The sequence below is a fragment of the Lepus europaeus genome, chromosome 8 (assembly GCF_033115175.1).
Source record: "Lepus europaeus isolate LE1 chromosome 8, mLepTim1.pri, whole genome shotgun sequence".
NCBI classification, from domain to species: domain Eukaryota; kingdom Metazoa; phylum Chordata; class Mammalia; order Lagomorpha; family Leporidae; genus Lepus; species Lepus europaeus.
The window spans coordinates 130,383,817-130,410,235 of record NC_084834.1 but is presented as its reverse complement, the minus strand read 5'-3'; the positions used below and the strand labels follow the sequence as shown (position 1 = coordinate 130,410,235).

The window sequence follows — 26,419 nt, the reverse complement described above, 5'->3', positions numbered from 1 at the left end:
ACACTCCACACTCCACCATGTGCACAGCCAGGCTCAGAGTGCACATTCCACACTCCACCATGTACACAGCCAGGCTCAGAGTGCACACTCCACACACCACCATGTGCACAGCCAGGCTCAGAGTGTACACTCCACACTCCACCATGTGCACAGCCAGGCTCAGAGTGCACACTCCACACTCCACCATGTGCACGGCCAGGCTCAGAGTGCACACTCCACACACCACCATGTGCACGGCCAGGCTCAGAGTGCACACTCCACACACCACCATGTGCACGGCCAGGCTCAGAGTGCACACTCCACACACCACCATGTGCACAGCCAGGCTCAGAGTGCACACTCCACACACCACCATGTGCACAGCCAGGCTCAGAGTGCACACTCCACACACCACCATGTACACGGCCAGGCTCAGAATGCACACTCCACACACCACCATGTGCACGGCCAGGCTCAGAGTGCACACTCCACACACCACCATGTGCACGGCCAGGCTCAGAGTGCACACTCCACACTCCACCATGTGCACAGCCAGGCTGAGTGCACACTCCACACACCACCACGTGTGTAGCCATGTTGCTGAGTGCACCCTCCACACACCACCACTGTGCACAGCCAGGGCTTAGAGTGCACACTCCACACACCACCATGTGCACGGCCAGGCTCAGAGTGCACACTCCACACTCCACCATGTGCACAGCCAGGGTGCAGAGTGCACACTCCACACACCACCATGTGCACAGCCAGGCACAGAGTGCACACTCCACACACCACCGTGTGCACAGCCAGGTGTCAGAGTGCACACTCCACACACCACCATGTGCACAGCCAGGCTCAGAGTGCACACTCCACACACCACCATGTGCACAGCCAGGCTCAGAGTGCACACTCCACACACCACCACTGTGCACAGCCAGGGCTCAGAGTGAAAACTCCACACACCACCATGTGCACAGCCATGGCTGGGTGCACACTCCACACACCACCAATGTTTACAGCCAGGGCTGAGTGTACACTCCACACACCACCACTGTGCACAGCCAGGCTCAGAGTGCACACTCCACACACCACCATGTGCACAGCCAGGCTCAGAGTGCACACTCCACACACCACCATGTGCACAGCCAGGCTCAGAGTGCACACTCCACACTCCACCGTGTGCACAGCCAGGCTCAGAGTGCACACTCCACACACCACCACGTGTGTAGCCATGTTGCTGAGTGCACCCTCCACACACCACCACTGTGCACAGCCAGGGTGCAGAGTGCACACTCCACACACCACCATGTGCACAGCCAGGGTACAGAGTACACACTCCACACACCACCACTGTGTACAGCCAGGGCTCAAGTACACCTCTTATACGTACCCTTGCTTTGTGAGTATTTTCATCTTCCCAGAGTAATGTGGTTCCTGACACATTCCCTAGATTTTCTCAGGTCTTTGAGAACTGGGCATACAATAGTTATAACCACACTGGTAAATGCCATCTCCTGCATTCCTCAGTCATTCCCCTTACTAATCCCCCTTTTCTTGAAGCATTCCCCAGTATTTTGTACAGAGCATTTCTGCTAGTTCTAAGTTCTGTGGTTTGGCTTATTTTGAAACATCTTCACTGCCTCATTTTCAGACTGATTTTGCTATAGAGCCCTGCTCTAGTGCTTGTGCAATCCGAGTTTTCCACTCCATGACCTCTGGCCTGCGTGGTTCTGGTAAGAATTCAGCTGTCAATCTCATCCCAGAACCTCTTACAACTGCGCTCTACTGCTCTCAAGGCTCTGCTTCTCCTTTGGACAGTGATGATGGGTCCAGGTGTGAATCTCTGGGTTTATCCCACGAGGGAGTAAACTTGGAAGCGTGGAGGCTCTTGGATGTGTAGATGATCACTTTCCATGGAGCTGCAGAAGGCAGACCACTGCATCTTCAGATACACCTTGTGCTCTCTTCTCTCTGTCCTCGCCTGCTCGGGCCCCAGCAATGCCTCTGCTGGGGAATTTCGTGGGCCTTGCCGGTCTCAGTCAGTGCTCCTCTTTCTTCATCTTCCTTTCTATTTTGCAGCTACATCTGGCCTGCGGTTGAGATGTAAGTGGAAGCGCAGGAAGAGACTATCAGAAATGCTCCTTGGAGCGGAGACATGCCCTTCTTCCTTTCTGAGGTTTGGAATGTGGATGCAACAACTAGAGCTGCCACAAATATCCTAAGCCCAAGGATGGAGACCTCATGTGTCAGAGCGCTGGAAGGGAAGGCAGCTGCCATGCTCTGGGCTTGTCAATATACAGATGTATTTCTAGATTTCTTCTGTGTGCCAGAGAAGTAAACTTATACCTGGGTTAAGCTGTTCTTATTTTGGATTTTCTGGGATAGACAATGAAATCTGTTCCTAACCCATGTATCATGCAAGCAATAAAACTCTCTAAAGTCATACAAATGAGACACCACCAGGTTGTAAAACTTACGATTTATGGTTTTTTTTCAGCGACCTGAAATTAATAGGTATAATAAGTTGCTTCCAGTTTCTCCCCCAGAGATGATGTGATGTACCTACTTACTTACAAACATTGGAAGTTATGCTACCTAGCCTTCTCTCAGGAAGCTATGGCCTCACTTGTTTTCAATATTGTCTTATGGGGTCCCCAAATCTTAGTAATTTAGGACTATTGCTCCCACGTATTCCTTTGCCCTAGCACAGGGTGTCCCCACCAACAGGGCTGATGCTGGCCCAGAGCTGCTGCTGAGTGAGCTCTGCCTGGTTGCCCTTTCTGATGCTGTGGCTTTGGTTGTCTTCCTCAGACCCCTTCCCGTGCTTGGCTCTGTCTATGAAACACATCAGCCTGGGGGCGACGTGGTGGCGCAGCAGGTAAAGCTGCCGCCTGCAACACCGGCATCCCACATCGGGGTTCCTGTCCTGGCTGCTCCATTTCTCATCCAGCTCCCTGTTAAAGGCCTAAGAAAGCAGCTGAAGAGGGTCAAGTGCTTGGGTGCCTGCCACCCAGGTGGGAGACCTGGAAGAAGTTCCTGACTCCTGGCTTTGGCCTGGCTCATCCCTGCCTGTTGTGGCCATCTGGGGAGTGAACCAGTGGGTGGAAGATTCTCTCACTCTGTATCTCTCCCTCTTTGTGTAACTGACTTGGATCCCTGCCTGGTGCTCTTAGCATTGGCAATGGCCTCTCTACTGCAGTCCACTGAGGCACCATGGGGAAGTGCTTCTCAGAAGGACTTTTCCAGAAGCTACAAGCTCCTGCACCTCTGCACATGGGCCTGAAACACAGGCTTCTGCTGATGCCACAACTCACTTCTGGCTCACGTCATGCACAGTGCAACCGCTCTTATGTCACTGCAGCCAAACAAAAGAAGCAGAAACACATGGAAACGTGTTTGCTGCTCTTCAGCTCCCTGCAGAAGCCCCCTGGATGGTGGGCTCCAGGGACTGGTGGAGAAGTGCAGGCGCTACCCGGTCAGGAAGTGCCTCCCTCCCTGTAACGCCTTGCTGGGCCTGTCCTTAGTCCCCAGGCCACTGTGGCTGTCACCAACGTGGTTCTGGAGATCTGAGCCCAGTCATGAATCCAGCCCCTCCCTGCCTTGCCATCTTCAGGTGCAGCTGAGTTTTGCACCCAGACAGAATGGATTTCCGTATTTCGATTTTGCCTTTTCCATGGGGCATGAGGCATTTTTTTCTAAAAGGTCAGCACCATTCGTGTCGACATTTTCACCCATTCGCTTCTATTTCTTTTCTGATTTACAAAGGGTCCCTGCTAGTTGAATGTGCTTCGACTTATCGCCAATGCACATTAGCCATTTCTTTATTTTATTGCTCTTGACCAAACCAGAATTAATTTTCCAAAATTATGTAGTACATCAACATAATGATTTACTACAACCCAGATGCTTTAAAAATACATTCCATAGTCTTCGAATTTCTAAATTAAATCAAAAAGCAAGAAACTCTGTCAAAGTAGCTTTCACAACCCATTTGTCTGGCAAGCAGTTCTGCCATCTTCAATCCATTTGGTTCTGGATTAGTCAGTATTTGGTGGCCAGAGTGGACACTCAAGGAAATTCAAGTTCAAGTTCAAGATTGGGTGGCCCCATGTTTTGAAAGCATCATTTATTTTAAACATTTATATATAACAGTCCAGGATTTTTTTAATATTTATTTATTTATTTGAAAGTAAGAGTCACACAAAGAGAGGAGAGGCAGATAGAGAGAGGTCTTCCATCTGATGGTTCACTCCCCAGATGGCCGCAACGGCCGGAGCTGTGCCAATCCAAAGCCAGGAGCCAGGAGCTTCCTCTGGGTCTCCCACACTGGTGCAGGGGCCCAAGGACTTGGGCCATGTTCTACTGCTTTCCTGGACCATAGCAGAGAGCTGGACAGGAAGAGGAGCAGCCGGGTTTCGAACCGGCGCCCATATGGGATGCCGGCACTTTAGGCCAGGGCGTTAATCCACTGTGCCACAGCGCTGGTCCTGGAAGCATCATTTAGTGAGCTGGGACACAGAGTGTCCAATGACGCTCCCGTGAGGATGTCCTTCCGAGAGGAACACCCAGTGAACTAAGGGTCCCCATGAGGCCCACTCCTGCAGGTCCCAATGGCTCCTCACGTCTCACCCTGGGGGCCAGGCCTGTGGGGAAGCTTCACGCCCAACTAATGTCCATGCTAGAGTATTCCTGAGTGCCTCGCAGAGACGCAGCATCTGCCCAGGCTACCCCCTCTGCACAACGAGCACCTGAGGCAGGGCCGGGGAGGCTCCTGTGCCCGACGGTCTCGCCCCAGGAAGCTCTGATCTGGACCCGGCAGAGGACACTGTTCACAGTTTGCAGCATGTACCAGCCACAAGCTGTGCTGGCCAAGCTATGGCCATTCAGTGATGGCAACTGAGCAGCTGGAAACTGGCCAAGGTTGGAGAAGTGGATCACAGAAATGACCAAGTCACGGACCGAGGCTTTTTGTAGTCCAGGTTCTCTCAGACAGCAGCTCCACCAGGGCCACCGCAGCCTCTCTCTCAAGCCTGATGAGACTGGACACACCCTGGCCCAGGCCTGCCCTGTGGCCAGGCATTACCTGCTGGATAAAGGAGTGCAGCTCTGGGGGCAGGGGAGCGGCCTTGTAGAGAGGCAGGGCCAGGCTCCCACAAATGTCCCCTCAGCGCGATGCCTGCGTCGCCATGGTAATGCTCCAAACAGGAAGGGCTGCCTTGGATGCTGCTTCCCATGCAGCATTTCCTGCCTCAGCAGGAAACTAAAGGGCTCCAAAGCTGACAGACTTGTAGGTCTGCCTGTACTCTCCCTGGGGAACTGGGACCCCTCACAGCATAGGCAGGGCTAGGCTGAAGTCTCAACAACCCTTGGGGCAGACTGACCAGTGAGGGATGTGAAAGCAGCCTAGGACACTGAGGCAGGGCCATTCACTGAAAATATCGCACAGGCCACCACTGGACACCTGTGCCCCCTCAGGTGAGACCCTGTGTGTATCTGCCCCCCTCTCTCAGGTGAGACCCTGTGTATCTGCCCCTCCCCCCTCGGGTGAGACCCTGTGTGTATCTGCCCCCCTCTCTCAGGTGAGACCCTGTGTGTATCTGCCCCCTCTCTCAGGTGAGACCCTGTGTGTATCTGCCCCCCTCTCTCAGGTGAGACCCTGTGTGTATCTGCCCCCTCTCTCAGGTGAGACCCTGTGTGTACCTGCCCCCTCTCTCAGGTGAGACCCTGTGTGTATCTGCCCCCCTCTCTCAGGTGAGACCCTGTGTATCTGCCCCTCCCCCCTCGGGTGAGACCCTGTGTGTATCTGCCCCCCTCTCTCAGGTGAGACCCTGTGTGTATCTGCCCCCTCTCTCAGGTGAGACCCTGTGTGTATCTGCCCCCCTCTCTCAGGTGAGACCCTGTGTGTATCTGCCCCCTCTCTCAGGTGAGACCCTGTGTGTATCTGCCCCCTCTCTCAGGTGAGACCCTGTGTGTATCTGCCCCCCTCTCTCAGGTGAGACCCTGTGTGTATCTGCCCCCCTCTCTCAGGTGAGACCCTGTGTGTATCTGCCCCCTCTCTCAGGTGAGACCCTGTGTGTATCTGCCCCCCTCTCTCAGGTGAGACCCTGTGTGTATCTGCCCCTCCCCCCTCAGGTGAGACCCTGTGTGTATCTGCCCCCTCTCTCAGGTGAGACCCTGTGTGTATCTGCCCCCTCTCTCAGGTGAGACCCTGTGTGTATCTGCCCCCCTCTCTCAGGTGAGACCCTGTGTGTATCTGCCCCCCTCTCTCAGGTGAGACCCTGTGTGTATCTGCCCCCTCTCTCAGGTGAGACCCTGTGTGTATCTGCCCCCCTCTCTCAGGTGAGACCCTGTGTGTATCTGCCCCCCTCTCTCAGGTGAGACCCTGTGTGTATCTGCCCCCCTCAGGTGAGACCCTGTGTGTATCTGCCCCTCCCCCCTCAGGTGAGACCCTGTGTGTATCTGCCCCCCTCTCTCAGGTGAGACCCTGTGTGTATCTGCCCCCCTCAGGTGAGACCCTGTGTGTATCTGCCCCCTCTCTCAGGTGAGACCCTGTGTGTATCTGCCCCCCTCTCTCAGGTGAGACCCTGTGTGTATGCCCCCCTCTCTCAGGTGAGATCCTGTGTGTATCTGCCCCCCTCTCTCAGGTGAGACCCTATGTGTATCTGCCCCCCTCAGGTGAGACCCTGTGTGTATCCACCCCCCCCTCTCAGGTGAGACCCTCTATCTGCCCCCCTCAGGTGAGTCCCTGTGTGTATCTGCCCCCCCTCAGGTGAGACCCTGTGTGTATCTGCCCTCCTCTCTCAGGTGGGACCCTGTGTGTATCTGCCCCCTCTCTCAGGTGAGACCCTGTGTGTATCTGCCCCCCCTCTCAGGTGAGACCCTGTGTGTATCTGCCCCCTCTCTCAGGTGAGACCCTGTGTGTATCTGCCCCCTCTCTCAGGTGAGACCCTGTGTGTATCTGCCCCCTCTCTCAGGTGAGACCCTGTGTGTATCAGCCCCTCTCTCAGGTGAGACCCTGTGTGTATCAGCCCCTCTCTCAGGTGAGACCCTGTGTGTATCTGCCCCCCCCCAGGTGGGACCCTGTGTGTACCTGTCCTCCTAAGGTGTGAACTTGTGTGGGTTTTTTTTCCTCTCTCAGGTGAGAAGCTGTGTGATATTTTTCTTGTCTCAGGTGAGCTGTGCATGCCTGCCCGTCTCCCGGGAGAACTGAGGCTCAGCAAAGGTCAGTTAGTTGCCCCAGGCTGCATGCCCAGAATTAGGAGGACAGCCCCAGCCTGTGACCCTGCCCACACCATGCTTCTACCTGTGGACAGTGGCTGGGCCTTGTGCAAGGCTGAAGCAGAGGACTCGGTGCCTGTGAGGTCTGGTGACGACCAGCCACTGTCAGCACGGGTCCTGCTGAGGTTCGTGGCAGGCAGTTTCAGGAGCGTGGGTCAAGGTGTGGTGGCAGGGTCAACACTATGGCCCGCCCATTCTGACATCACAAGTGCCTAAGTGCACGGCCCTGAGATCCTGTGCAGAAACCTTATCTGAACGATAAGGAGCCCAGGACCAAGAGATTCGAATGGCAAACGAGAGCTCTCCTGGCCCTGTGTCCTGTCCTGGACTCCCTGCTTCCTGCTCACACCTGACACCCACAGCCCTTGACCTCCCAGCAAGCAAACTCAGAGGGCTGCTTTTGTGCCAGGTTCCCGAAATATTTGGCACATGCTCAGCACTCCTCACCCTGTTCTTTCACTGCACATTTGGCATCCTAGGTCCACATCACAGGGTAGGCTCCTGAAAATCTGGGATTTCTGCTTGGTACCTGTAGTGTCTCTCATGGTGCCAGGGACCAGTGGCCATCTTGTTCATGCTACAAGGGACCAATGCTAGAAGCAGCAACAAAAATGAGCTTAAACTTCCCCAACCCCTTGGCTGCCAACAGGTCTGTTTTGCTTTGAAGAAAATGAAAACACATGGTATTTTCCTCCCCGAGAGTATGAGCTTGCAAAAAGACATCTGAATGCTCAAACATTTGTGGTCACCACTGCGCCACAATCCCCAGCCGCTCCACCTGTTTGAGAAACTTTTCCCTGATGTATGAGCGTCTGCCCTGGTTCTTGGTGAGATTGCAGAGGGCACTACACCAGTTAACATTCACAGGAGAGAGCTGTGTGTGAAAGGGGCAAAACACAGGCTCGGTGAGAGGTGGGGATGTGTAGAGACCTGGGTGACTCCTGGGCTGCAGCTGTTACTCTGTGGGTTACTGTGTTACTCTGTGGGATCCTCTTACTCTGTGGACTCCTTGTTACTCTGTGGACTCCTCTGATGCTCTGTGGACTCCTTGTCACTCTGCAGACTCCTTGTTACTCTGTGGGCTCTTTGTTACTCTGTGGACTCCTCTGACGCTCTGCGGACTCCTTGTTGCTCTGTGGACTCCTTGTTACTCTGTGTACCCCTCTGATGCTCTGTGGACTCCAACACTCTGCAGACTCCTTGTTACTCTGTGGACTCCTCTGTTGCTCTGTGGGCTCCTTGTTGCTCTGTGGACTCCTTGTTACTCTGTGGGCTCCTTGTTACTCTGTAGACCCCTCTGATGCTCTGTGGACTCCAACACTCTGCGGACTCCTTGTTACTCTGTGGACTCCTCTGATGCTCTGTGGACTCCTTGTTGCTCAGTGGACTCCTCTGATGCTCTGTGGACTCCCTGTTACTCTGTGGACTCCTTGTTACTCTGTGGGCTCCTTGTTACTCTGTGGACTCCTCTGATGCTCTGTGGACTCCTCTGTTACTCTGTGGGTACTGTTACTCTGTGGGCTCCTCTGATGCTCTGTGGACTCCTTGTTACTCTGTAAGATCCTCGTTACTCTGTAGACCCCTCTGATGCTCTGTGGACGCCAACACTCTGCGGACTCCTTGTTACTCTGTGGGCTCCTTGTTACTCTGTGGACTCCTCTGATGCTCTGTGGACTCCTCTGTTACTCTGTGGGTACTGTGTTACTTTGTGGACTCCTCTGATGCTCTGTGGACTCCTGTTACTTTGTGGACTACTGTGTTACTCTGTGGACTTCTCTAATGCCCTGTGGACTCCTTGTTACTCTGTGGGTACTGTGTTACTCTGTGGGCTCCTCTGATGCTCTGTGGACTCCTGTTACTCTGTGGACTACTGTGTTATTCTGTGGACTCCTTGTTACTCTGTGGACTCCTCTGATGCCCTGTGGACTCCTTGTTACTCTGTGGGTACTGTGTTACTCTGTGGGCTCCTCTGATGCTCTGTGGGCTCCTTGTTGCTCTGTGGACTCCTTGTTACTCTGTGGGCTCCTCTGATGCTCTGTGGACTCCTTGTTGCTCTGTGGACTACTGTGTTATTCTGTGGACTCCTTGTTACTCTGTGCACTCCTCTGATGCTCTGTGGACTCCTTGTTACTCTGTGGGCTCCTCTGATGCTCTGTGGGCTCCTTGTTGCTCTGTGGACTCCTTGTTACTCTGTGGACTCCCTGTTACTCTGTGGGCTCCTCTGATGCTCTGTGGGCTCCTTGTTACTCTGTAAGATCCTCGTTACTCTGTAGACCCCTCTGATGCTCTGTGGACTCCAACACTCTGCGGACTCCTTGTTACTCTGTGGGCTCCTTGTTACTCTGTGAACTCCTCTGATGCTCTGTGGACTCCTCTGTTACTCTGTGGGTACTGTGTTGCTCTGTGGGCTCCTTGTTACTCTGTGGACTCCTCTGATGCTCTGTGGACTACTGTGTTACTCTGTGGACTCCTTGTTACTCTGTGGACTCCTCTGATGCCCTGTGGACTCCTTGTTACTCTGTGGGTACTGTGTTACTCTGTGGGCTCCTCTGATGCTCTGTGGGCTCCCTGTTGCTCTGTGGGCTCCCTGTTGCTCTGTGGACTCCTTGTTACTCTGTGCACTCCTCTGATGCTCTGTGGACTCCCTGTTGCTCTGTGGACTCCTCTGATGCTCTGTGGACTCCTCTGATGCCCTGTGGACTCCTTGTTACTCTGTGGACTCCTCTGATGCCCTGTGGACTCCCTGTTACTCTGTGGACTCCTCTGATGCTCTGTGGACTCCCTGTTGCTCTGTGGACTCCTCTGTTGCTCTGTGGGCTCCTTGTTACTCTGTGGACTCCTCTGATGCCCTGTGGACTCCTTGTTACTCTGTGGACTCCCTGTTACTCTGTGGGCTCCTCTGATGCTCTGTGGGCTCCTTGTTACTCTGTAAGATCCTCGTTACTCTGTAGACCCCTCTGATGTTCTGTGGACTCCAACACTCTGCGGACTCCCTGTTACTCTGTGGGCTCCTTGTTACTCTGTGAACTCCTCTGATGCTCTGTGGACTCCTCTGTTACTCTGTGGGTACTGTGTTGCTCTGTGGGCTCCTTGTTACTCTGTGGACTCCTCTGATGCTCTGTGGACTACTGTGTTATTCTGTGGACTCCTTGTTACTCTGTGGACTCCTCTGATGCCCTGTGGACTCCTTGTTACTCTGTGGGTACTGTGTTACTCTGTGGGCTCCTCTGATGCTCTGTGGGCTCCCTGTTGCTCTGTGGACTCCTTGTTACTCTGTGCACTCCTCTGATGCTCTGTGGACTCCCTGTTGCTCTGTGGACTCCTTGTTACTCTGTGGACTCCTTGTTGCTCTGTGGACTCCTTGTTGCTCTGTGGGCTCCTCTGATGCTCTGTGGACTCCTTGTTACTCTGTGGACTCCTCTGATGCCCTGTGGACTCCTTGTTACTCTGTGGGTACTGTGTTACTCTGTGGGCTCCTCTGATGCTCTGTGGACTCCTTGTTGCTCTGTGGACTCCCTGTTACTCTGTGGACTCCTCTGATGCTCTGTGGGCTCCTTGTTGCTCTGTGGACTCCTCTGATGCTCTGTGGACTCCCTGTTGCTCTGTGGACTCCTCTGATGCTCTGTGGACTCCTTGTTACTCTGTGGACTCCTCTGATGCTCTGTGGACTCCCTGTTGCTCTGTGGACTCCTTGTTACTCTGTGGACTCCTCTGATGCTCTGTGGACTCCCTGTTGCTCTGTGGACTCCTCTGATGCTCTGTGGACTCCTTGTTACTCTGTGGGCTCCTCTGATGCTCTGTGGACTCCTTGTTGCTCTGTGGGCTCCTTGTTGCTCTGTGGACTCCTTGTTACTCTGTGGACTCCTCTGATGCCCTGTGGACTCCTTGTTACTCTGTGGGCTCCTCTGATGCTCTGTGGGCTCCTTGTTGCTCTGTGGACTCCTTGTTGCTCTGTGGACTCCCTGTTACTCTGTGGACTCCTCTGATGCTCTGTGGACTCCTTGTTACTCTGTGCACTCCTCTGATGCTCTGTGGACTCCCTGTTGCTCTGTGGACTCCTTGTTACTCTGTGGACTCCTTGTTGCTCTGTGGACTCCTTGTTGCTCTGTGGGCTCCTCTGATGCTCTGTGGACTCCTTGTTACTCTGTGGACTCCTCTGATGCCCTGTGGACTCCTTGTTACTCTGTGGGTACTGTGTTACTCTGTGGGCTCCTCTGATGCTCTGTGGACTCCTTGTTGCTCTGTGGACTCCCTGTTACTCTGTGGACTCCTCTGATGCTCTGTGGGCTCCTTGTTGCTCTGTGGACTCCTCTGATGCTCTGTGGACTCCTTGTTGCTCTGTGGACTCCCTGTTACTCTGTGGACTCCCTGTTGCTCTGTGGACTCCCTGTTACTCTGTGGGCTCCTCTGATGCTCTGTGGACTCCTATTGTGACTCTGGAGTCCTGCTACTCTGTGAGCTCTATGTTGCCCTGGGCTCCCGCTGTTCCTCTGTGGATCCCTCTGATACTCTGATCTCCTGCTCTTGCTGTGGGCTCCTCCTGTTACTCTGTGAACTGCTGTTTCTCTCTGGGTTCTACTTTTACACTGCAGACTTTTTTCCATCCTTGAGTTCCTTCAATTATTTTGTCTCCTCAACACGCAACCTGCGGAATTCCTTCATTGGGAACTGTGTTCGTGCTGGACAGCTAGGCTACAATTGGTCCGGATGGTCCTTGACACAGGATTGTTCAACAGTTTTTTTTTTGTTTTTTTTTTTACTTCGAAGGCTGTGAATGCGGTACCCCTAGAACCCTTCTGCTCCCCACTTCTGGCACGGAAACCAATCAGTGTCACTGGGCCTTGAGTTGGATGATTTCGCCAGGCGGTGGGCTCCGGTGCGTTGACCACCAGGGAGGCTCGGCGGGCTGAGGGCCGGCAGCGTCCACCCAGGCTGAGGCTCTGACTAAACCAGGGCAGGTCTGGAAAGGAGGGGGAGGCAGGGGCGAGGCCGCCGGAGGACAGCGCGGAGCGCTGGGAGGCCGAAGGCTCGAGAGCCACTGGGCCGACGCGGCGACCAGGCGGCTCCGCACAGCCCCGCACCGCCCGCACGGGTCACGCACTTCCCGCGCGCGCTCCGGAGGCGGAAGCACGTCCCGCGCGAAACACGCACGTTCGTGCTCGTGCACTGCACTTGCAGCCGCTTCGAGCGCGCCCACTCGCTCGTCCCCGCAGAAACCCTACAGCCAAACGCCCCGAACTCGGACCGCGGGGCCTCGGGGCCGCCTCCGCTTCCCCCGGCACCCGAGGCCCGCAGCCGGACAGCAGCCGGGCCACAGAGCGTGGCGGCCGCACCGCGCACCGAGCGCACGCGGCTGCCAGGCTTCGTCGTGTCCGCCTGGCCCGGCTAAGCGCCGCGTCCGGGTGCCCACAGGGGCCGGCCTGCGGGCGGGTCAAAGGGCGGCCCCGCCCTCCGCGCCCTGGCCCGCCAAGGCCCGCCCCCGGCACCCGCCGGCCGAACCCATTGCGCACGCGCGCCACGGGCCTCGGGGACCGGGTAGCAACAAGGCCACGCGGAGCCGCTGCGGCCAATCAGCGGCCGGGGGCGGGGCTTGCCGCACGCCCTGGACGCGGCGGGTGACTTCCGGCAATAATCCCAGACGCGTCGGCTGCAGGTGCGGACTGAGGCGCGGCGCGCCGCGCCGCGGGCGGATGGGGCTTGGCGTTCTTGTTGGGCACTGGGACGGTCTGGCGGACGTGCCGGGTGGGTGCGCGGCCGTGACGGGCCGGGCGGGGACGGGGCCGTGGTGGGCGAGGTGGGGTCGGGGCGTGGATGGGCCGGGCCGGGCGGGGCCGGGTGAGGACGAAGCCACGGGCAGTGCGGGTGCCCATGGGGCCGAGGGTGGTGCGGTCGGTGGGACGGAGGTTGGTGCACCTCGCAGCCGCTGCTCGGTGGACGCCGCCCTCCCAGGGTCTGCCGGCTCGGTGGCCCCGGCCCCCCGGCCCACGCCTGGGCCTGGCCGCTCCGGCGCATCCTCCGCGCGCCCCTGCGCCCCAGCCCCCCGGGCCCCGTGATGCCGGCCGCCCAGCCCGGCCTGTGGGTAACCGCCCTGGGCGCCTGCTCTCCTGGCTTCCGGTCAGTTGCCCTCGCCGCCCGCTTCTCCCGCCGGCGGAGGGAGAGGTCCGAGCCGCTCCTGGTGAGAGGCTTTTGCCCGCGACGCCGCCTGCGGGTCAGCGCGTCTGGTCTGAGCAGAGCAGACGCTTCCTCGTCACACCCAGGCCCTCCCTGCCGAGAGCAAGAGGAGAGGCAGACGCGTATGAAGTGAAGGCCTTTTCCCTTACCCCAGCGCAGTGCAGCTTAGTCTGTCATAATGAAAAGTGAGAGGGGCAGCTCCCTTTGCCAGCTGCTTTCCGCCGAGTACGCGATGTCTTGCCATTGTTTCACACTTCTGTGCTGTGCGGATCAGGGTGACCGCCGCCAGCGCTGGCTGTTCCCGTTGCTGCATTTTCCTTCCGTCCTGCGGAGCGCGAAGACACAGAGCCCCTCGTGGGCTTTCCTGTCTTGTTCTCCTTGTTTTCTTGTTCAGAGCCATCCCGGGTTAGGTCATGTTGGTGATGTAGGAGATGCACGTTAATGTAACAAACGCACCTAACCTTGTAATTTTACATGGTGGGTTGTCCGGGTGTTGCTGCTACTGACTACTACAGCAGGGATCTTGGAGTCTCATTTTGATTCCCAGCTGAGTGTCGGCATCAATAGAGTAGAGAATTAAGCCTGAAAAACGAGGATAATTGAAGCTTCCTGCCTTGTAGGCTGCAGTGAGAGCGAGGGCCGACGTGAGGTGGTGGTTGTAGGCTGTTGAGAGTCGACCCAGCCAGCACCAAGCCCCGGCAGGTGCTGGTTCTTGTTAGTACCATTAGCTAAGAAAAAGCTGCTGGTGGAGGAAGAGATCTTTGGTCAGTTCTGACTCCTGCCCAGAGTTTCCACAGCACACGGGCTTGGTGAAGTCCATTCTCCTTCAGTTCCCAGCCCAAGGGTCGGGAAGAATTTAAGTGGCTCAGCCCCAGGTACTTGCCCACATGCATCGGTGTGAAATGTGCTTAATGAATGAGGTACATCACAACTGAGTGGTGTAAGAAGTAATTTCTATTGTGTTTACTTATTTTCAAGGCAGAGAGAGAGCCTTCTCATCCACTGATTCACAGCGCAAGTGCCTGCCAGGAGCCGAGACCTCGGTCCAGATCTCCTTTGTGGGTGGCAGGGACCCAAGTGCCTGAGCCATCACTTGCTGCCTCCCAGGGAGGCATTAGCAGGAAGGTGGACTTGGGAGCAGAGCTGATTTGGACCCAGGCACTCTGATGTAGGATGTGGGAGTTATGCCAAACACCCACTCCAAGGCGTGATACTAGTTTTTTATTTTTGCATTTGCAGATTTTCAAAACAAAGGTACTTTGAATTAAAATAAATTTGTAAAGCCCTAATACATTCACATTTATTTAGTAACATTATTTTCTTTTATTTTTTTTATTTTATTTTTTTTTATTTTTGACAGGCAGAGTGGACAGTGAGAGAGAGACAGAGAGAAAGGTCTTCCTTTTGCCGTTGGTTCACCCCCCAATGGCCGCCGCGGTAGCGCGCTGCGGCTGGCGCACCACGCTGATCCGATGGCAGGAGCCAGGTGCTTCTCCTGGTCTCCCATGGGGTGCAGGGCCCAAACACTTGGGCCATCCTCCACTGCACTCCCTGGCCACAGCAGAGAGCTGGCCTGGAAGAGGGGCAACCGGGACAGGATCGGTGCCCCGACCGGGACTAGAACCCGGTGTGCCGGCGCCGCAAGGCGGAGGATTAGCCTAGTGAGCCGCGGCGCCGGCCCTGTCTCTGATTTTAATTTTTCTGTCTTTACTACTCATTGGGTAGTCATGTTGGAAGATTGCTTATGTGTGTGTTTTATACTTTGTGTTGTTACAGTATGTTAATGATATCGCCTGTATATGGCATATGTGTGTCTTGTACTTTTTTTTTTTTTTTTTTTTGACAGGCAGAATGGACAGTGAGAGAGAGAGAGAGACAGAGAGAAAGGTCTTCCTTTTGCCGTTGGTTCACCCTCTAATGGCCGCCGCGGTAGCGCGCTGCGGCCGGTGCACCGCGCTGTTCCGATGGCAGGAGCCAGGTGCTTATCCTGGTCTCCCATGGGGTGCAGAGCCCAAATACTTGGGCCATCCTCCACTGCACTCCCTGGCCACAGCAGAGAGCTGGCCTGGAAGAGGGGCAACCGGGACAGGATCGGTGCCCCGACCGGGACTAGAACCCGGTGTGCCGGCGCCGCAAGGTGGAGGATTAGCCTGTTGAGCCACGGCGCCGGCCATTGTACTTTTGTTTTATCACAGTATGTTAATTATCCATTTATATATGCAGTATATGTATCTGCATGTATTTTTTTAAGATTTATTTATTTATTTGAAAGAGTTACATAGAGAAGGAAAGGCAGAGAGAGAGAGAGAGGTCTTCCATCCACTGGTTCAGTCTCCAGTTGGCAGCAATGGTAGGAGCTACACCGATATGAAGCCAGGAGCCAGGAGCTTCTTCTGGGTCCCCAACTTGGGTACAGGAGCCCAAGAATTTGAACCATCTTCTGCTTTCCCAGGCCATAGCAGAGAGCTAGATCGGAAGTGGAGCAGCCGGGTCTCGAACTGGTGCCCAAATGGGATGCCTGCACTGCAGGGGTTGGCTTTACTTGCTATGCCACATTGTTTTTTTGTTTGTTTTTGTCCAGGGGACCAGTGCTGTGTTTGGTTTGGTTTGTTTTTGTTTTTGTTTTTTTTTAAAGATTTATTTTTTTGAAAGGCAGAGTTAGAGGTGGAGGCAGAGAGATCTTCCATCCACTGGTTCACTCCCCAAATGGCTGGAGTTGGGCCAGTCTTAAGCCAGGAGCCAGGAGCTTCTTTCAGGTCTCCCACCTGGGTGCAAGGTCCCAAGCACTTGGGCTGTTGTCTTCTGCTTTCCCAGGCCATAGCAGAGAGCTGGATCAGAAGTAGAGCAGCTGGGTCTCAAACCTGACACCCATATGGGATGGCAGCACTGAGGGGATGGCCTTTACCCTCTATGCTACAGCGTCAGCCCCATTTGTGTGTATTGTACTTTGTTTTATTACAGGTTAATTTTATTAACTGTGGGTGGAGTGTATGTGTATGTGCTGTGGCTTTTTTTTTTTTTTTTTTTTTTTTTTTTTTTTTTGTAAGTTCCTTGACCCGATGGTATACCTTTACACCTTGAGGGCAGGGGGTTTTCAGGGTTACCACTTAATTTTTTTGAGAAGAGATTTCTGAGTCTACAGTTTTGATGTGTATTGAGAAATACTTGGGCAGTTATTAGGGTCCTAGCAGCCCTTTTTTCTGCTGTGTTCTTGAAACTGAAGTAGTCATTGCTGCCTCCCAGCCCCTGGCCTCTTCTGTGGAGTGTTCCCGGCCTGTGGCTGGTGTTCATGTGGGCCAGGCATGCACTCTGGAGGTGGGTCACACAGTCTGGGCTGCCTGGCGTGGTGGTAGCTGTGAGGCAGGTTTGGAAGATTAGGTCCAGCAATGTAGTGCAGGGGTATAAGGGATGTCTTTAAAGCAAAAAATTTGGAAGTGGTCTGAGGTGGGGCTAAGCAGTTCTGTTTTTTAAAGATTTCCCAGACTGATTTTAATGCCTCCTGCTAGTTGAAAACCACTGGCCAAGAGAAAGGGAATCCCAGTCAGTGGGGAGACCTCAGTTTAGGTTTTGGGCTTGTCAGATTGTAAGGTCTGTGAAGTAATAATGTGTCGTTTAAGACATTTTGAAAATTACAGTCTTCACCTGGAAGCCAGGCCGTCGGACCCCAGCAGGAAGGCCGAGAGCAGAGGCAGCGGGTCCTTGCATCTTGTGTTCCTCACCGCAGAGGCAGGGGCTGAAAGACTCCGACGTGATTTCTTCCTCGCGCATCCAGCCTGCCTTCCAGGGCTGTGGACTCTGCTCCTGGGCAGTCCTTTGGCGCCATACTTGCCTGGTGATGGCCATCTTCGTTAGCTGCCAGTCCTTACAGTCTTTCCTCCTGGAGTCAGCCACTCCCCACAGCTTAATCTGAGTTCTTGGCAAACCTCAGGTCTGGGCAGCTCTCTTGCCTGTGTGAGTCCCTTTCTTGGGCTCTTGTTGCCCCTCAGACCTGACCTGGCTGATAGTGGCTTCTCCATTCTGGCTTCTAGCCCCTCCCTCACCTCTGTTGTAGTCTAGCTTCTCCCACAGATCCACTCCATGCTGTACTATGCATAACTCCAGGCCGTAGGGCACTCTGTTTGCAGTAATATTCTGTTGGCTTTCCCACACCTAGATCCCTGCGTGTTCTTCAGGGCTGAGCTGTGATGTCACCTTTGGTCACCTTTTCACAACAGATGTAATATTGATTTGGCTGGTAAATTGACCTGCATTAGGGCACTTCAAAAATTTGTTGGAAATAGAAATAAAAGATGTTTATCTTGGTGCAAAAAAAGTGAAATCTGCAGTTTTTTGGTAATATTTTCTGTGAGCTTCTACAATTCAGATGTGCTTATCACTTCAGGGTGACTCTAGTGCCACATTGTTGGCACTATTTTTATTTATTTTGTCACTGCTATCTGGCTGATGTTGACTGATAAGCAGACATATAAATGTTAAGTAAGGATTTTAGTGGTTAAGATCAATGAAAAACTGCTTGAAATGAAAATAAACTTTTGATGTACATACACTTTTTTTTTTTTAGAACTATGCCATTTTTGGGTCAGGACTGGAGGTCTCCTGGATGGAGCTGGATTAAAACAGAAGATGGCTGGAAAAGGTGTGACTCCTGTAGTCAGGAACTTGAAAGAGAGACTGACCAGTGCGGCCTCAGCCACAACATGTAAGTCAGCCTTGCCTGTTACTTAGGGCACCACACACAGTGCTCACAAATTTCCTGGACACGGGTGTGAGAAGATGGCAGAAAGTTTGCTCACCCAGGGGGTAAATGTGAGGAGACAAATTAGTTTGTCCACCCAGATGGAGGTGTGAGGAGGTGGGTGAGAGTTTGCCCACCCAGATGGAGGTGTGAGGAGGTGGGTGAGAGTTTGCCCACCCAGGTGGAGGTGTGAGGAGGTGGGTGAGAGTTTTCCCACCCAGGTGGAGGTGTGAGGAGGTGGGTGAGAGTTTGCCCACCCAGATGGAGGTGTGAGGAGGTGGGTGAGAGTTTGTCCACCCAGGTGGAGGTGTGAGGAGGTGGGTGAGAGTTTGCCCACCCAGATGGAGGTGTGAGGAGGTGGGTGAGAGTTTGCCCACCCAGGTGGAGGTGTGAGGAGGTGGGTGAGAGTTTGCCCACCCAGATGGAGGTGTGAGGTGGATGAGAGTTTGCCCACCCAGATGGAGGTGTGAGGAGGTGGGTGAGAGTTTGCCCACCCAGATGGAGGTGTGAGGAGGTGGGTGAGAGTTTGCCCACCCAGATGGAGGTGTGAGGAGGTGGGTGAGAGTGTGTCCACCAGGAGGCAGGTGTAACGAGATGGTTGAATACTTGCATACCCAGGAGGTAGGTGTGAGGAGATGGCTGGGATTTTTTCCAGCAAGGACACAGGTGAAAGGAGATAGCTGAGAGTTTTCTCACTGGGGAGGCAGATGTGAGGAGACCCATGAGATTTTGCCCATCTGGACACGGGTATGAGGCCACAGTTGAGAATTTGCCTAGCCAGGTCACAGGTAGCTTAAAGTCTTTCTCTCCTTGGAATTTAGTTTATGTAATGCAGTACCTTGGTTCTCTGGATGTCTTTGTCTACTTTGAGTAGTTGAGCATTTCTCAAATCATGACTGTCTTCATTTGTAGCCCTGGGATACTGAACCATTAGATACTGTATATATATATATATATATATATATATAGTATCTATCTATCTATATAGTATCTATATATATATATATAGTTTTTTTGTTTGTTTTTTACAGGTAGAGTTATAGACAGTGAGAGAGACAGAGAGAAAGGTCTTCCTTCCGTTGGTTCACTCCCCAAATGGCTGCTACGGCTGGTGCTGCGCTGATCCAAAGCCAGGAGCCAGGTGCTTCTTCCTGGTCTCCCATGCGGGTGCAGGGGCCCAAGCACTTGGGCCATCCTCCACTGCCTTCCCAGGCCACAGCAGAGCACTGGACTGGAAGAGGAGCAGCCGGGACTAGAACCTGGCGCCCATATGTGATGCCGGCGCCGCAGGCGGAGGACTAACCAAGTGAACCACGGCGCCAGCCCCTCCAGTTGGTTTTAAAACCAGCAGAATGTGGGTGTTACAGGGTGACTAAGAAATTCATCAGTGAAAGGTGGGAGTCCCCTCTTGGCTTCTGGTTTTAAGGGGTGCTGTTCTCACAGAGGAAGCCTTGCCTATCTTTTGGAGGACAGCAAGGGTAGCCTGTCCAGTGTGCCCTAATCCCAGGGATGAGGATCTGTTCTATTTTGGATTTCAACAGGGAGATCATCCAAGTTGGATCTGATCTTGGTTCTCATTGATACCATAATAAAATATTTATGTTTAGGGGTAATGAGTCAGGAAGAAGTGCCTAGGGAGGATAGCAAGTTCCTGTCAAGTGATGTAATTGGACATTCTGGCATCACCAGAAGCTGGTGGGAGATGAGGACATCTATCTAGCAAACCAGAGGCATAGTAAGTTGTCAGAAATGGCATCGCTCCTGTGATAACACAACTCTCAGGATAGGAGTCCCAGATGGCCGCAGTGGCAGAGCTGTGCCATTCTGAAGCCAAGAGCCAGGAGCCTCCTCCTGGTCCCCTACACGGGTGCAGGGGCCCAAGAACCTAGGCCATCCTCTGCTGCCTTCCCAGACCATAGCAGAGATGTATCGGAAATGGAGCAGCCAGGACTAGAACTGGCGCCCACAGGGGATGCTGGCACTGCAGGTGGTGGCCCTACCCACTATGCCATAGCACCGGCCCCTGTGTTATCTCTTTAAGGCCTCTACCAGCCATTTCTGGAATAAGGCTGGATTCTCTTCCTTAGCTGTGTCACCCCACTGACTTTGTATGATTTATTTGCTTGATAATACATTGTTTTCATCCCAGCCCCTAAACCATAAGGTCTCAGCACCCTAAATCCTCATGACCTCTTTGCTAATACCATTGAGGATCTGTTGGTAGAACCGTCTGGCTCCTGCAGCATGTTGGTTGGGCCCCTGGGGAGACACCATGGGCATGGGCCTCATCCCAGATTTGCCATTTGTCCTCCAGGGTACAGCAAGCAGGTCACCCCAGATTCCTCAGTATATGTGGTAGGATTTTCTAAAAACCTCCCCTCATTTTGTTGACACTGATTTAAACCAATCATGGAGAGAAGGACATGTACTCCAATTTTCCAGCATCAAAATTGGCCTGGGTGCTACCAGGTCCCATTATGAGTGATTCCAGCTGGGCTTTCCTGTAGTAGAGGGGGAAAGGTTAAGTTGTAGGGTACAGGCTGTGGGCAGGTAGGGGAAAGAGAACTGAGGTCTGAGTGGGGAGCCTGCACCCCTGGGGATGGTCTGGTACTGGGACGAGCTGAGTTCAAGGTAGTTGGACCCTGATGGTGAATCACTCAATAGTAAGTCATCACCCTATGTACCTGTTCCTGTGTGTCTTGTGTCTCTAGGACAGGGGCATAGCACAGGCTGTACACATCTCCTTGAAAAGTGGGGACCCAGGGTTGACTCACATGCAGGCATGGGTGTACAGATTTATGACCACTCTTACTGGTCCTTTACAGAAGATGCCAAGTTGGCAGATAGTATTAAAATCGAGGGCCAGATTCTCCATTCTCTAGCTTAGTATTGTGTCCAGTGTTGAAAAAGAAAATTTTTTTCTTGTTTATAGCATCTAGTCTAAAGTTTTCCAATTTTTTTAAAGATTTATTTATTTTGAAAGTGACAGTTATGAGGGGGAAGAGAGAGAATCAAGATTGATCGATCTTCCATCCACTGGTTTACTCCCCAGGTGGCCTCTCCTGGCTGGGCAAGGCCAGAGCCAGGAGCTTGATCTGGATCTCTCACATGGTGACAGGGGCCCAAACACTTTAGCCATCTTTCCCTGCTTTTCCCTGGCTGTTATCAGGGAACTGGATTGGAAGTGGAGCAGCCAGGATATAAACTAGTGCCTATAGGGGATGCTGGTATCATAGGAGGCAACTTTACCCACTGTGCCATGATGCCAGCCCCAGTTTCCTAATTCTTAAGGGGTGAGTCCATGGGGCTAGATGGGGAAGGAGTGGGTCATGGTCCCTGTTTTGCTCAAGCACCCATGGTCCCTGAGGCTCTCTGTGAGCCCATGGACTAAGTTAGATCTGCAGGATCTCAGTCATGTCCTTTGGCACCTCAGGCATTTCTGGGTGCCCCCATGTGGGCTAATTTGGACCTGGTCTCCCAGATCTCAAATAGGTGGCCCCTGGGCTTTCTTTGAGGAGGGTAGTTTACAGAGTAGGTTGTGGGAGACTTTGGGCCTTGGTTGTACTGTCTCAGCAAGGCGATGACCTGCTTGTTGCTTCAGACGTGTTGAAGTATTTCTGAAAGGTGTCAGTTGAAGGGAGAGCAGTTTTTGAGTGGAGTGTTCCTTAGAGCACTTGTCAGTCATATCCCAGGACCACATCCAGATCCCTTGTTCTGGGCTGTACCGTGGGGGATGACAACATTGTAATAAACAGTGAAGTAAATAGATCCCCAGGATAAAAGTGGGGGAGGGAGCAGTCGGTGTCAGGTCATGTAGATATTGGAGCTTGGAACATGAGTGTTTCCAAGTGTGCTTAGGGGTCAGTGGATGACAGGATTTATTTTCCATACATAGGAAGATGCTAAGTGCTCAGGAACCAAATATTTCATTGGAAAAGGTGACAGAATATGGCTGGGGAAATCTTCCTTAAGGACCAAAAAGGCTGGAGGTTTAGAGGCATAAGCAAAAGAGAAGCTAGGCAATGTAGGAAGTCCATGCCAGATAGCGATAGGAAAAAAAGAAGACCCTCTGGGCACTGTACTGCTTGGGAATGAGTCCCAGCCACTCTCATAAACCTTCATGAAGGACCAGATTTGCACAGCGAGGGCTCCTGGCCAGTTCCTGAAGGGCTCTGACCTGGTTGGGTTAAGAGGAGTTGGTCCGAGAGGATCAGAACGAAGTGAAGGAGGAGAGAAAGGCAAAAAGAAACGAAGACCCTCAAGCTCAAAGCGAGGTGAGATTTGGTAGAAGAACTCATTGGTCAGTGTCTGGGTCAGCTTCCAACTCCTGCTGCATGTTCCTGGCTGGCTCACCGCTGATGTTGTGAGGTGGATGGGTCTAGGTGCTTTTCTTAATTCCAAGAGGGAGTTGAAGGATAGGTGCAGATCCAGGTCAGCAGAGAAGCAAGATTTATTTACATGGTGAGGGCAAGTGTGTACTCAAGAGAGAAAGCAAGCAAGCTTTCAGGGCAGCAGCTCAGCAGGCTTTGGGGCCATCCCTTTGTGTGTGCTGAGAGGCGTACAGGGTGGTGTTTGGGAGGAGACTTATTGAATATTCAAAGAAGGTGGAGTTCAGGGCTGGACAGAGTGCCACCCATTTCCTTGTGCTTTTTTGGAAATCTTTGAAGTGTAATACATTGGATGCATCATGGGTGGGGGAGTACCAGTCATGGAAATTTTATTATAATGACATTGTAATGAGCTGAAGGTCATCCCAGGGATGCACTTGCAGCCATAATGGATATTTTTAGTTGGCACTAGTTCTAAGTGGCGGAACGGTGGAAGTTGCAGTTTTCCACTACACGGAAGGAGGGTGATTGGTGGTGCATGGAAGCAGGGGCTTGGGCAGCGCAGGGGAGGGAGTGGAGGGCTTGGGTGGTACACAGAAGAAGAGTTTGAGCAGTGCAGGCAGGGCTGCAGGGCCGTGTGGCTTAACTCCTCTCTTCTGTGCTTGCTGCCTCCTTCAATATGAACTCATTGTTTTGATTTGCTAAGTTAATTCGCATTTCCCTAATGATTAGTGGTGTTGAGCATCTGTTCCCGTACTCGTCTATTTGTGTATCTTACAGGAATATCTACTGAAGTCCTTTGTGCATTTTTAGATTGGGTTGTGTTTGTTGTTCAAGGTTCCATTTTTTTTTTTTTTCTTTTTGACAGAGTTTTGACAGAGAGAAGGGTCTTCCTTCTGTTGGTTCACCCCCCCCCCCAAATGGTTGCCACAGCTGGTGCGCTGCGCTGATCCAAAGCCAGGAGCCAGGTGCTTCCTCCTGGTCTCCCACACGGGTGCAGGGCCCAAATACCTGGCCCATCCTCCACTGCCTTCCCAGGCCACAGCAGAGAGCTGGACTGGAAGAGGAGCAACCGGGACAGAATCCGGTGCCCCAACCGGGACTAGAACCCCGGGGTGCCAGCACCACAGGCAGAGGATTAGCCTGGTGAGCCTTGGCGCCAGCCAAGGTTCCATTGTTTCTTAACTCAGGGTAGATGAAATTTATCTTAGGCATGAAAGAGGAAGGGTTTGCTTTGAAATGTCTTGGATCTGTTGTTTACATACATGTAATGTAGAAAGATTTGTACAAAATTCATGTATATATTGTAACTTTGGAAGCATGTATTTTTCTTCCCTATTTTTGATTTTTATTTACCCAGTAGTATAAAACCACCACCAAAAATGTTTCTCCCCCTGTTTAAAAGACTGTAAAAATAATAACTAAGTTAATAGTTTCTCTAAAGGAGCAGTTTTCCTGCAATTACCACTTTTGGACCCAGGCTTGGGGCTTGCAGATTCCCTAGAAGCCTGACCTGAGATCTTTGGAGCCCAGCAGCTGCCCCCACCTGCCCCAGGCAATGCCTGGTAGAACTGAGTTGGCTCCCCTGCAGAGCCTGTTGGTGTGTGGAGCCTGCCAAGGGGTCTGGGAGCAGATCTCTAAGACACCATGACAGCAGCCTGAGGCTCTTCCCTCCCTGTGGGCAGAGTCAAGTCAGAGAACAGGCTCCCTGTGTTTACCTGGTGCCTGCTCCACTTCGTGAGACCAGGGGCAGCCTCCCTTCTCCTTCCAGGTTTTCATTTTGGGTACCAAAGGCACTCTGGGTCTCCTTCAGTGTGTTTGTTATATCCATGAGAAAAGGCATTCTGATCCAAAGCGTCGCATTCATGATCTAAATCAGTGACAGCAAACTAGCCTAGGAGTGGTGTGTGTGTTTCCAAGTGCACCCTGCTTGTCTCCATGGTGACAGCCAGTGCCGGTGCTGGTTGCTTTTGTTGACAGTGATAGAGTTACTTGGCAATCTCAACTCTCCTGCTGAAGTGAACACTGGTGAGGAGAAAGGGGCTTGTGTATGATTTTTATGTTAAAACGTGGTGATGAAGAGATAGACAACTTCAGTGTCCTGGTTTGAGTGCCGGCCCCACATCCTCTGCCAGCCAGCTGGGCTCAGCAATGTCTGCTTCCGCAGCTGCTCACTGGACACCACCCCAGTCACCAGGTGTAAAAAGTGAAAACAGCATGCGTCTTCAGTCTTGACGGTGTGGACTGCTATTTACAGTTGTTATGTCCTTGTTTTTTACTATGAACAAGAAACTTTTTTTTTTAAAGAGTTTCAGCTCCATCCAGTTTCCTTTTTTTAAAAAAAGGTATTTTTTTTTTTAAGTTACAGGGCGAGGGTGGGTAGTGGCGTGGAGGGGTACCTATTTTCTTCCCCGGGTTAATTCCCCAAAGGGTTGCAGTGGCCAGGGCAGGGCCACGTGGAAGCTAAGAGCCAGGCTTTTTCCAGGTCTCTAACATGGGTGCAGAGGCCCAAAGACTTGGACCATCTTCTGCTCTTTCCCAGGTGTAGTAGCAGGAAGCTTGGCTAGAAGTGGAACAGCCGAGCGTGGACCTGGCACCCACACTGCCATTGCAGTCAGAGTCTTAACCTGCTATGCCACAATGCTGGCCCCAAGAAGAAACTTGAAAGAAGAGCTTTTCACATTGTTTAGTTATTGCTTTCTGCTCTTATTTCCTTGTTCCATAAAAAGAAATGGTGGGAAAGTTTAAATTCAAGCACTTACATGGTGAGGCTGCATGCTTCTCGGTGATGCTGGTGAGAGGATGCCCAGAGCACAGATGAGGGCAGACGTGCTGCCCAGACGTGCACACGCATCCGTGCAGGTGTCACTCACTCCCGGAATTTCAGAGTTTTGCTTACCATCTCTGTTATTTTTGATCATTTTGATGTCTGAAGCAGCCTGGCAACAATAACAGAATGCTTGGGAAATTCTCAAGTGTTCCTGGCATGTTCTGGGTAACCCTCCCCAGGAACAGGAAACATCTGAGGTTTCTCTAAGTGAAAACCCTGTATTCCACATTGCCTTTGTAATTTTGAGCGCATGATTGTTGTTAACCAGTACCGTCAGAACTTAATGTCATGTTTTTGTTTTGGGTTCCTGCATTGTAAATCAAATATTTATAGCATTCTCTTAAAAAGAGAAACCAAAGGAAGATCTCTCTGAAAAAAATATTTTAATAAAGTGCACCTTTATTTCAGTATCCTGAATAGTGAGAATGGAGACGTTTTCAGTAATGAAGAGCATGAATATGCATCCAAGAAAAGGAAAAAGGACCATTTTAGAAATGATGCAAATTCTCAAAGTAAGATGATTTCATTAACAACTTTTGACATTTTCCTTAAACAGATTGATGTTCTGAGTTGTTTTGGCAGGGCTGACTGATAAAGGTAAGGGGAGGTAGGTGTGTCAGTGGCAGCTCTGAGTCCATGTGGCCACTGATGTGTGACTGCAGCCCACTTGCCGAAGTTGGAAGGTGTGCAAATGGCCCCATTATGGCCGTGAGTTCAGTTCATTCCTGAGCAGTAAGGCAAAATCTAGCAGTCTTGATGTGTATAGGGTCACTGGATATTGGGAGCAGTGTGGTTGGAGCAGGGATTGGAGGCACTGCATTTAATGTGGGATGGAGGAGCCAGGAAGGCAGAGGTCCTCCATCACCACACAGCTATGCATCATCACAACTGTCTGCTTTACACACTGCCTGAGGTCCTTGGGAGTGTGACCACACGCACTGTCTCACATCAGCACAACTACCACTGTGCTAGTACACAGCCTGAAGTCCACACTTCTTCACATCACTGGGACTGTCACCACACTGCCTGCACATCCCTGGGACTGTCACTACACTAGCTCACGCATTGCCTCATATCACTGTGTCATACATACAGCCT

The 26,419-nt window shown here is 52.5% G+C and overlaps 1 protein-coding gene across 4 annotated transcripts in view; it reads left to right on the top strand.

The window, feature by feature from the left end:
* The first annotated feature begins 12,859 nt into the window (after nt 1-12,859).
* The window catches only part of FBXO25 (F-box protein 25), a 37,946-nt gene continuing 24,386 nt past the window's right edge, over nt 12,860-26,419 (top strand). For 2 of the 4 annotated variants that reach the window (XM_062198863.1, XM_062198860.1), the window contains exons 1-3: nt 12,860-12,910; nt 17,990-18,127; nt 25,730-25,833. In XM_062198863.1, coding sequence (XP_062054847.1) covers nt 17,994-18,127; nt 25,730-25,833 — 238 coding nt within the window. In that variant the 5' untranslated portion in view covers nt 12,860-12,910; nt 17,990-17,993. The other 2 variants (XM_062198861.1, XM_062198864.1) reach the window with 2 other exon arrangements.